The 11,852-nt window shown below is 56.5% G+C and overlaps 1 protein-coding gene across 1 annotated transcript in view; it reads right to left on the reverse strand.

Moving 5' to 3' along the window:
* Positions 1–10,189, reverse strand: part of IGSF9B (immunoglobulin superfamily member 9B) — a 59,096-nt gene extending 48,907 nt beyond the window's left edge. The window contains exon 1 of the mRNA XM_027581076.2: positions 9,999–10,189. Within this exon, the coding sequence (XP_027436877.1) occupies positions 9,999–10,062 (64 nt within the window). The 5' untranslated portion in view covers positions 10,063–10,189. The remainder of the gene's footprint in view (positions 1–9,998) is intronic.
* Positions 10,190–11,852: the final 1,663 nt, after the last annotated feature.

Genomic DNA, 11,852 nt, shown 5'->3' on the forward strand with positions numbered 1-11,852 from the left:
CCTACAAAGTCACCTTGTCCAGCTTGTTTCCCAGTGAAAGGGACAGCCTAGAGAAGCCTCTCCCTCCTGCCTTCCCTCACACTACCCAACACAACTCCGGACTAGACCACAGCTCGCCCCATCCAAACTCGCCTCCTTTCGCCGTCCCGGCTGGGCCCCTCCAGGCAGCACCAAGGACAGCAGCTGCTCTATGAGAGGCACAGAGCCAAAAGCTGATGGGTCCTCCCACCACAGAAAGGATGCCCAGAAGAACGGCGTCCGCCTGTCCATCTGTCCCTCTATACATGTCTGTCTGCCTTTCTGTCATGGTACCTCTGCATCTGACTCTTACTGCATCTCTGACCCCTGTGTGCTCCTGCCTGTCTCCTTCTCTCGTCTCTGTCTTTCCTTCATGTCTCTGCATCTCTGGCTCCTTCTAGAGGTCTCTAGACTCTTTTTGTCAGTCTCTCTGACTCTTCCTCTGTCTCTCTGGCTCTGAGACAGAAGTCTCCCTCTCCTACTCCTTCTCCATGTCTCTCTGTGCCGCTCTGTCTCTCTTCAAGTCTCTGTGTCTCTGTCTTTTCCTCTTTAGCTCCCCCTCTATGCGAATGCTTCTACTTGTCTGTCTTTCTCAGTTTCATGTCTCTATCAGTATGTATGTCTTTGTGTGTGTGTTGGGGGAAATGTGTGGATTTCCTTTCGCCTATACACCGGGAAGAGGTTCTCCCTGCTTTTCTGTGTGGAGGGCTCTCTGTGTGCTTACGTTTCTGTGTTTGCATCTCTCTCCATGTCTGCCTACACGTTGTCTGTTCATCTCTGTGTCTCTCCTTCTCTCCCTCCCCATCCCCCTCTCCCTCTCCTCCCTAAGTTGCGGAAGGAGGAGGAGGCAAGCTCTTCTAGAAGCTGATTGGCTGCTGGTGACATCACTGTTTTCTAGAGAAAGAGCTAAGATCACAGATATTTTTGGAGCAGAGCAGAGTGTTGCACTCACCTGCCTGAGGCCCCAGCAGGTTTCCCAATCCCCCCACCCGCAACCTTGCTTCAGGCTAGGTTTGAATTCCAACCCCTCAAGGAAAGCAAGGAGAGGGCTCAGCTGCAGCAGGCCCCTCCCCCACAACCCCAGGGGCACCTAGATAGGCACAGAGCCTGCCTCCCAGCCTCCAGGAGCACAAAGGCTGATCCTGGACCCAGAAGGAATGGGCAAACAGCGGGCACCAGGAGCGAGCAGGGGGAGCAACGTGTGTACGCATGTGAGAGTCTGTGTGCATGAGAGCAGCTCATGGCAAAAGGATGTATGAGTGTGTATGAATGTATGTGCATGTGTGCATATGTGTAGCTCTTAGCAAAAGGACATGGATGTGTGTTCATGAGGGAATGTGTGTGTGCATGTGTGAGTGTGTATATGTGTGTATGTGACTGTGTGCATGTATATGTGAGTGTGCATTGCACACACTTTCCAGGAGGTGAAAAGAGAAATACAGGAGCCTAGGGGAAGAGGAAGGAACTATTCCAGGGCCTGGTTACCAGGTGTGGGGGACACAGGCTGTCCACAGAAGGGGGCTCCTTCCCAGGGCTTTAGCCCTAAAGCCTAAGGCAAGAGGAAGAGGGTCTGAGGAAATGGCCAGCACTGCTGAGAAGGCGGTTGCCCACCTTTGGCAGTGAAGCTCGGCTCTGTAGCTCCCCGGCTACCGGGGTTGAGGGCTCTCGGGGGCAATGCCAGGGGGTGGGTTGACTCTGAAACGGGTCCCCACAGTGCCGGCTGCTCAGGGCTGCCTCATTCTCACCGCATGGCAATGAGGCAGTCTCTTTCACACCTCCCCTGGCACTGGTGCTGGCTCCAGGTTCCCAGCCCCATCCCGTAGCCGGCCCCTGGGCTCAGGACTGAGTATGCAACCCAAGGCCAGCGCCCCCCACCCCAACCAGTAGGCCTCACCCCTCCTCTCAGCACAAGGACCCTTTCAGCCAAGGACAAGCAGCGGGAGAGGGGACTCAGTGAGATAAGCATCCCAAGGATTCTAAGCAAGGCAAAAAGAGATGGTGTTTCCCAAGAAGAAAGCAGAGGGGTGGGAGCCCCTGCTCCAGCCTCTACACTCAGTCCAATCCTCCTGGTTTTCTGAACCCTAAAATATTTTTTTAAGATTTTATTTATTTGAGAGAGAGAGAAAGAGCAAGAGTGAGAGCACAAGCAAGAGGAGCAGCAGAGGGACGGGGGGGGGGGGGGGCAGGCTCCCCGCTGAGCAGAGAGCCTGGATGGATGATCATCATGATCGATGATGGATGATCATCATGATCGATGATCGATCCCAGGACCCCAGGACCCTGGAATCATGACCTGAGCTGAAGGCATATGCTTAACGGACACCTGAACCCTAAATATTTATCAGCTTCCTCAACTCCTCAACACACACACACACAAACACACACACAGCACTCTCACTCCTCACCTATAGGCACTTCTTCCTAAGCCTGATCCCTTCTGAGCCAAAGCATGTCTAATAAAACACTTTGCCCAGAAAAGCTCGAAGCAAGAAAGAAAAAGTAAACAAGCTGGCAGTAAAAAGGGAAGAGGGGCTTGATGGAGGAGAGAGAGATAAACTCTAACCCAGGAGGACACAAACCCAAATCAAAGAGTGAAAGAAACTTAAGAAACCGGGAAGGAGAGAGACGCAGGGACGGACACAGTGCACACCGGACACAGACAGAGCCTGGTCCAGCGCAGGAGAGAGAACTCTGGGGCACAGGGGACACAAAGACACAGGCCTTCAGAGGACCCTAGAACCAGGAGGGGGACAGAATGGAGGCGATTTCTTTGGGGAGCGAGTAGGCTTCTCCCCAGCAGGGTTGACTGGGGCAACTGCCCACTGGTTCTGAAGGGAGGAAGAAGGAGGGAGGGAGAGTGAGGGAAAGCAGGGCAGGGAGAGAGGGGAAGGGAAGGACGGATAGTGACCTGGGTGAGGAGGGGCTGCAAGAGGGGGTGACACCCCCAGGCCCCTTCCCCACCAAACAAGCCTACAGCAGCCCCAAGAGATGAGGCTCCAACCTCAAAGGGGAAACTGGCATCTGCAGGGGTGAGGGCGGTAGGAGGCCTGAGGTGCCCTGGATTCCACATACCCGTTTTAGAGGAGGCAGGAAACAGCAGTCCCCTGAGCAGAGCGAATCTGCATTTTGGGGCTCTGCCCAGCCCACTCTGGAGTTGTTTTATCGGGAGAGGGAAGAGAAAGCAGGAGAGCAAAGGAGGACGGAGGACGAGGTAGCCCCTGCTGTCTGGCTGACCTTTTGGGAAGCCCACAGAGTACAAATCCCCTGCTCTCTATGCCAGGTGGTGCCCGGTGGGCAGCCAAGTCCAGACTGCCACTGGATCCCTTGTGGGCATAGAACCATGAGGAGCCAGGCCCTGGCACAAACCCTGTGCCCAACACTCACAGCAGGGGGCTCTTCCAGCAGGGCAGGGCTGGAGGAGGGAGGGTCCCTGAGAATGAGAGACACTCTAAATGCCTAAGAAGGTCTAAGAGCCAGAGCAGGGGGCACTTGGGCTGTCAGGCAACGTAACTTCCTCTAAGTACCTACCACATAGCAGGCTCTGGGCCGGGCGGGCATGTAACACAAATTTCCTGGAATGCTCACAGTGCCCACCTGACAGAAGTACTACTGGCTCATTTTCACAAATGAGCAAACTGGGAGGCGACCTGGCTCAGCAGTGACTCGGGGACAGGTGGGGCAGTCAGGCTCCAGCTGCCACGTCTCGTCTTTGCCCACACTCACGGACACCATCCTGCCGGACCACAGGCCCCGGGCACGAAGGCCCCTCCTGCGTGGCACCCCAGACTCAGCGCCCCGCCCTTTCCTCCCTGAGTCAGAGAGCTGTCCCTCCCCATTGCACGCTCTGCTCAGGCCTCCACAGAGAAGCAAGACTCGGTGGGCCTGCGGCGGGATGCAGCTGGCGTCCTGTGACTGACTCTGGGCTCAGCATCACTCCGCAGCCTCTGGGTAGGTCTGGTAGTGGCTGCGGTAAGGGAAGACCACGGGGTGAGCACCAGCCTCCATCATTCATGAATGCAAGTCCTTACTGGAGCCTCCCGTTCTTCTTCTTCTTCCTCCTCCTCCTCCTCCTCCTCCCCTGCCCCTCCTCCTCTGGGCACCAGACTCCCAAACCACAGGCCTGTTGTCTAATAATACCAGCGACAGCCACTGCCACCTCCATCTGCCAGCCTAAGAATAATCCCTGCTGAGTCCAAAAAAGGCACAGCCCCCAATAGTCCCCCGATCACTCCTCCCCAACAAGCCAGGAGGCTCCAGGAGATTCCAGGAAGCCAGGGACACAGGCTCCCAGGGAGCCTCCCACAGCGGTACACACCCAGGGGGGCGGCCTGAGGAAGGCAGAGGACAGACTCCCTACTGCCCCGAGCAAACAACACTCTACAAGCGTGAGATGGACACCAGACCAAAACATCTGGTCATGTCCTTGTTCTTTCCTGAAGGCAGGTGGGCTATCGGTCATCTGGCCATCATTCGGCCTCCAGCAAGGGCCCCCACACCCAGCCTAGGCAGGCTCACATTAAAGTCCCCACCTTCCATGGTCTCCCCATCAGTGTCCTCACAGCCCTTCCGGCCCCCATTCCCCATCAAACCTCTCAGGGTGGGAAGTCAGAGGTCAGGTGAGTCCAGCCAGGCCCTAGCCAGGAAAGCTTCCATCTTCCAAACAGCAAGGCACTGGGGGGAGGGGCAGGAACTGCAGGCCTCCTTCCTCCTGTGGGTGCCTCTCCTTCCCAACCCTCTTGGCTGGGCTCCCCTCAGCGGCCCCCGAGGCAGCGATGCTATTAGCAACCTTAATTTGCTCTCAGCTAGATTGTATTTCCAAGAGCCTTTTCCCCATGAGCCACTGACAGGAAGCAGTCAGTAATTCAACCTCCACTCTGCTCCTTTAATGGCTCCTCAGCAGAAAGGCAAAGCCACACCCCACCCCCACAGCCCCACCACATGGTGGAGGCCTGCACCCTGCACACTCACGCGTGGCCAAGTGGACGCGTGTCCTCCAGAGCCGGCAGGCAGGCAGGCCCAGCCAGGTGAGGGCACCGTGGGCTCTGCCTGCACCAGGCCACCCTCCTCTCCTCGGAGAAGACAAGATAAGGAAGTAGGAAATCGAAGCCCCATATTTACTGACAGTGAAGCACCAGCATTCCCTACTCTGAAGCCAGAAAATGAGGACAGTGGCTCACCTCGTATAATTTGTGAAGGCGAGCCTGGGTGCAAGCTAGCTGCCACAGACCTTCTCGGTGGATGACTGTGACCAGGAGGGAGGTAAGGGCACTGGGGATACGATGACAGGCTAAGGGGACTGTCCCGGTCCCCTCTCTTCTCAGAAGGACAGTCAGGCTGGCTGGCACCTCCCTCAAAGCTTTGGCTCACATGGAATTGTTCTCCAAAACCCTTACGGAGGCCCTGTCTCTGCTCACCAGTCTCCTGCTTATTCACGCAAGAGAGAACAGAAAAGCAGGAAGATTCCTAAGAAAAATAGGTCAGCTGCCTCAGGCAGACCGAGCTGGCACCCGAGGGCAGTGCCCCTGAGGGGGCCAGGCTACCAGCTGCCTCTGCAGCTCCAGCTCCCTCTCCCATCTCCCCGGGAACCAGCCCCTTCTCTACTCTAGAGTGCACTGCGTTAACAGGAAACTGATACCAGAGCCCACTGTAGCAAGACAGGCCCATTCTCTGTGTCCCCTGGAGCTCTGCCTGGCTTTGTCCCTTCCCCCCACCTAGGTTTCCTCTCAGGGACCTCAGGCATCTTTCAATCCAGCCCTGGGGCTGAGCCTCCAACTTCAAAAACTTCTGGGCTTCCTAGACTCTGGTGCAGAGCAGGAGATGAGGAAAGTAAGGTATCTGCTCTTAGTCTCACTCCCCACGTCATGCCTGGAGCCTAACCGTCCCCCTGTCCTGCTACATTCTGTACATGTGCATGCAAACACACAAGTGCGCAAGCACACACGTACGGGTATGTGCACACACATATAGGCACAGGCATGTATACACACAAACATGCACACCTATACAGGGGTGTGGCACACATCTGCAGACAGCTCACACCAATTACAGCTCTTTTCAAAATTCAGAGCCACTCTTCACAAAAGCTGCTTAACCCATCCTAGGCAGCAGAGAGAAGAAAACTGCCCCCCTGAGACCCTGGGTCCCAGCCTGAGAAGGTCACAGGATGTGTCTGGGGAGGGAGGAGACTTTCAAGAGGAAGAGAAGTGCATTAAATCTCAGGCCTAGCCCCCTTTATCTCCCCACCCTCACACCAGCCCCCCCCCCCCACCCCACCCCCAGCACACAGGAAGGCGGGGAGAGAGAAGCAAGCAGCCAGCAGGCCTGAAAAAGACAGGGTCAAGGGAGAAGACAGAGCAGCAGGCCAGGCCACCCTGGCTGGGGTGGGCAGAGGGGAGAGAAAAACTCAGGAGAGCAGTGCCAGGAGCCAGGAAAGAGGGAGGAGCAGAGAGATGCTGAGTTTCAGCATCTCCCCAGCCAGGCAGCCTCCGCTCCTTGGGTAACCAGATCCTATCTTTCTGTCTCAGAGCCACAAACATGAAACCACCAGCTCTGGGACCTGCCTACTCCAAGTCTGGGGGCATGTTGGGCCTCGGGCCAGGAACTGAAAGCTGATTCTTCCCACTGCCCCGCTGCCATGCCCTTTCTGACACATCCCATCCTCAGCTTCTCCTAGGATGCATGCTGCCAGACACACCCCTGCCTCTGGCGTGTGTGCAGGGGACACACACACAGGCACACATGCACACACATACCACTTGGCCACTTGCTGGGCAGAGTCCCTTGCTGATGGACTGCCCATGGGGTCTTGTTAGCAGCCTCCTGGTCTGCACCTCCTCCCTCCCATCTTCATTGGCAAAGGGAAGAAAGGAGAGTCAAGGCCAGGCAGAGAGTAGAGGGCACTGTAGCAGCAGGACCTGAGTCAAAACCCCTCTTGGTTTGGGGACACTGTAGTCAGGGCTAATCCAGCCACAGAATCTGTGGTGGACAGGAGGAGGCAGCCCTGGGAATAAAGGCCCAGACTTCTCCTGTATGGCAGGTCCAGAGTCATCCAGGCATGGCCCAGGGTCCTCCCCCAGGCTTGCTCAGTCTGGGATGCTGAGTCTCCAGTCACCATCTCCCATACTCCAAATACCTCCCCAACCTCTCCGCTGACCTTAATCACCATCCGGACACACATGATCAGAGTCAAAAGGGGAGTCATCCCTAACTCTGTCCCAACCCGACACTGCCTATGCGGCCCATTACCTTCTACCCCTCTGCTACAGCAACCCCTGCTTCAGCCAAACCCCAAAGGCTGGGCATCTCCAAGTCCCTACCTCGCAGGCATCTCCCCAGAAGTCGCCTCTGCCAGTCCGAGAACCGCTGAGCTCTCACACAGAGCCAGCATTCGAACAGCGGCCGGTATTTCCCATGTGAGCAAAGACCTGCCACACAGGTCCCCTCACCCTCCCTCCAGAGGCTGTGATGCTATGACCTGCTTGCCTCCTGGGTTCCCTGCATCCTTCCCACGAGCCTCTGGCCACTGACAGAACTCCCAGTTCTGCGGATCTTTCCAAGCAGTCCTGAGGTCTGCATGCCCTCTGCGCACCTCCCTGGGGTTCAGAGGGAAAAGAGGTTCTCCCCAGACAAGGTCAGCCTCGGAAAGGGTACTGGTTCCTGACACAGGCGGACTTCTGATCTCCCCTCCGGACACTTCCAGCTCCCAATGCCCTGAACAGCCGAAGGTAGATAAATTGAGAAGGGGCCTGGAACCCCAGAGATACTGAATATAATAATAATAATAATAATGTTAACATTTATTGAGCACTTACTATATATATCAGGTAGTCATTCGTTTCTTTACAGCACTAACGTTCACCAAAAAACCCTACAAGCTCATTCTGTTAAGCCTATGTTCCATTGAGGCAAGTGACGTTTAAAAGGTTGAGCAACTTGTCCAAGGTCACAGGGCCAGCAAGTGGCAGAGCCAGGACTTGAAACCAGATCATGGGACTCTACACCTCGGTCCTTAACTCACATACAAATAGTCTTTTTAAGCTAAAAGGACCCCAAGACCAACAGGGGTGGCAGGCTCAAGGGTGCATGTCAAGCCATCCCAGACAAAAGGACCTCTCCACACCCAGAAAGAGGGTATAACCTTCATGCCCAACAACCTTCAATGTTGGGAAGTCCTTCCTTCTGTCTGGCCATTCTGTGTGTTGCTGCAATATAAACCCATTTGCCTTTATTCTGTGTCTAAACTTGCACAAAGTCCTTTTCCCTCACCCTGACTTCTCAGGGTGGAGGCTTATTTCAGAGCCTCCTTTCAGTGTCTCTGTTTTATTCAAAGATCCCAGCAGCTCCTTTTGTGCTTTCAGCGACAGTCCCATAGCAGGAACGTACCACAAACTGGAGGGGAGGAGCACCAGGGCATTGGAAGACTACAATAATACCCGGGAAAGGAAGAGGCTGAGGCTAAGGACAAATTCTCACACACAACTCCACCCACCTCACACCCACCACCCAGAAGCTGAGAGCTTCTCAGTCTCCCTGGCCTCAATTTTCCCACCTGACAAATGGAGTTTTTAAACCACCCAAGGCAACATACCATTTAACAAAATCACCCTTCCTTCGCCCTCCTCTGGTTCCGTTTTCAGACTCACTCCCTTCCTCAAATAGACATTCCATTCTAGAAACTTTCTCAAATCACTCCCCTCTCCCCCTTACACACCCCCAGACAGTAGAAGACCCTGGCTGTAAAAGGCGCCTCCTGCGACACCCCTCTGCCCTAGCGCGGCTGGGAGCGTTCTCTTTTCGCGGGGTCCTCCCTGCTGACTTCCACCCACCGACCGGTTCTCTCCCTGCTCTCCTCCCCTCCCGGCTTTGTGAACTTGCCCGCAGCTGGGTCGTGTCTGCGTGCTGAAAACAGTGAGCTCAGAGTCCTAGCACCCTCCAGGCTCCGCTCCTACTTCCATACAAGGGCCGAGAGCCTGGGGTGCCACCCAGAGGCTTGTAGGTCGCTTTGCCCGTCTCCAAAGCAAAAGCGCGCGCGCTCACGCACGCATCACCCAACTCGCTGGCTTCCCTCTTGTCTCACCCCCAGCTCAGACGGGGAAAATCAGAAAAAGAAAAACCTCCCTCCGCTAGGAGATGCAGCAGAGGGGACCCCCACCCCGCCGCCCTCACCCCCAGCCAGCTCTGCCTCACAGCGGGGGAGGGCGGCGTGGGGTCGGCCAGGCTGCGGCCGGCTCCCAGGGAACTTTTGTCTGGTCGGGGCCCAGGTGCGGCTAAGACAGGCGCGGGCACCTGGCAGGGCTAGGCAAAAGCGGACACTCCTCGGAGGGGGCGGAGGGACTCAAGCGCTTAACCAGCTCTTCTCCTCTCTCCGGGCTCCGTGCGCCCCCTGCCCCGCGAGGGGGATCCGACCCCCAGCTGCCAGGATGTGTAATCAGAAGGGGTGTGAGCTGGAGCAGGGGACGCCCGCGGCGCTGAAAAACCTGTCCCTTTAGCGAGCCGCGGATGCCAGGAGTCCCAAGGCTCTGGGTCGCGCCTCCCTGCAAGGGCTCGTCTGCGGAGCGGTGGCGCTGCGCGGGGCTAGAGCGTGCTGCAGCCTGCCCAAAGACCCGCAAACTCCCTGGCAGCCAGAGTTAGGAAAAACGCCGACTCCCTAACGCTAGAAGAGGCGGCTGCTCCGGCAAAGAGCACCTGTCTCCGCACGCTGGTATGAAGCCCCGGAGCCGAAGGTAGGCGAAGTCGACCCGGATCCCAAGATCTTTCCCCGAGTGCCCGGCAGCCCATGGACTCGGGTCCCTTCCCGCCCGGCCCCACCGGCCCGCGGCCCCCAGCCCTTCCCGGCAGTGCCCCAGAGCGCGCCTCGCTGGAACCCGAGCCTCGCCCGCGGAAAGGCGCAGCGCTCGGCCCGGCCGGGGACCCCGAAGCGGGGAAGAAGGGGCTGAAAGCGCCAGGGAGGGCCAGAGGAGGGGCGCTGCACTTCAACTCACCTTGAGCCGCAAGACCTCGGGTGCTGATCACACTTGCTATCAAAGTGGCCACATACCAAATCATAGTACTACCGCGCGCCAGCCAAGAGCCTCATCCTATCGCAAAGTGCTCCTGCGCCCGCACACTTCTCGCGCCCGAGCGCCTGCTCACGCCCGCTCGCGCCCGCCTACGCCCCGCGCCGGTGCTCCTGCAGCCCTGGCGGCCCGCTCTCCATCCCTCCCCGGCTCCGCTCGGCTCGGCGCGCAGCCTCCCCGGCCCCCGGCGCAGCGGCACCTGCACTACTAGCCCCGGCAGAGCGCAGCCAGCTCCACGGTGAAGCCTAGCCAGGCCGGGCCTCCGGGACCGCCCCCGCAGCCCGCCCATTGGACACTGCTCGCAAACCTGGGGGCCGATTGGTTCAAACGTCTGTCCGTCGCGGTGCGAAGGAGGCGAGCCCATTTCAAGGTGCGTTGAAGTGTGGCGAGCACAGAGCCGCAGAATCATGCGCATTGCCAGGGAGAAGGCGTTGTAGCGTCTCTGCTCTGTTCTGTTCTGTTCTCTGCTCACACTGCATGGCAAGTTTCTGGTGAAGGGAATGGTAGCTTCTCGGGCTTGCTAACGGGACCCCGGGAATCTCAATTACCCCAGACAGGTCCAAGGGGACGTCGCCCCCGCCCACCCAGGAAACCCAACATCCGGTTTTCAACCAGCAAAAAGCTGTTCCCTGGAGAACGATGCTGATTCAATGATGGGGAAACCCAGGAACCGGCAGCCTGGGAAAGCTAGGGAACGTCCTTCGCTGGAGATCTTTTCAAAGAGGTCACACGATACCCTCCCCCACTCCTTTCCACACACGGACATTCTTCCCTCTGCAGTGCACCCCCTTCCACCCAAACGTGATGTTGTTAAGTCAAACTCCATCCGGCCTGAAGGCAGGGGGATGACTAAAATGACCTCCAAAAGTCGCTCCAATTTAGAATGAATCATTGGCTCAGCTGAGGGAGTGTCAGAGACCCCCCTCCTCTAGAACACACGTACGCACATACATACTGCCACCCCCAGTGCAGGTCATCGTTGCTCATCATTACTAAATCTCTACTTTGAGCAATAAAAGTTTTTTTTTTCCTTCTCTTAAAAAAGGCTGCCTCTTCATGCACAAAATTCTTCCCCTTCCCACCTATCTGGGAACCTAGCCTCATCTCAGCATCAGAAAGCCAAGATGGATTTGTGGAACAGTTTAGGGGTTTGAGATGGAGGGACCCAGGGAAAAGGGCAGGTGGACTTATTCCTACAGAGGAAGATATATGAGGCAACTGGAAGGTCTCCATATTTTGCAGTCTCTCTACTCTAACCTCTCATCCCCTCCCCCAACACAGTTGTATCTGCAGAAGAAATAAACGAGTGTCATGGAAACATCTACTATAAACAATCACCTCACACCAGTCTTCTGAGGCTGCAGTGAAGATGTTTGTTCTTTCAAGGAGTGAAAGCAATGTGAGAGTGGCACAGTTCCCTAGGATGGGCTATGAGCCAAGGAAGGAAGACATAGGGGCAGCAAAGGAGAGTTCAGGAATTTCACCTTCTCAAAGCACTCACTGGCCACAAAGCACTGGCTCTAGGACATGAAGCTCCTAAAAGAACAAGAAGGAGACTTGTTTCTGGGAAAACACATCCACACACAACATGCATCAAAACTAGCCTTGATAGCTGGAGGAACACCCTTCCTGAAACCTGAGCTCTTTCATCTCACAGCCAGCCAGGAGATGGAAAATTGGGACCCCCAGCAGAGTAGCAGACCCATTGGTAAAGTTTTAGCACCTGCATATAACCTGGGGAACCAGAACTTCCTACCCACCCACCCCCTCCAGTCATGC

The sequence above is a fragment of the Zalophus californianus genome, chromosome 11, assembly GCF_009762305.2.
Source record: "Zalophus californianus isolate mZalCal1 chromosome 11, mZalCal1.pri.v2, whole genome shotgun sequence".
In the NCBI taxonomy this organism is placed as follows: domain Eukaryota; kingdom Metazoa; phylum Chordata; class Mammalia; order Carnivora; family Otariidae; genus Zalophus; species Zalophus californianus.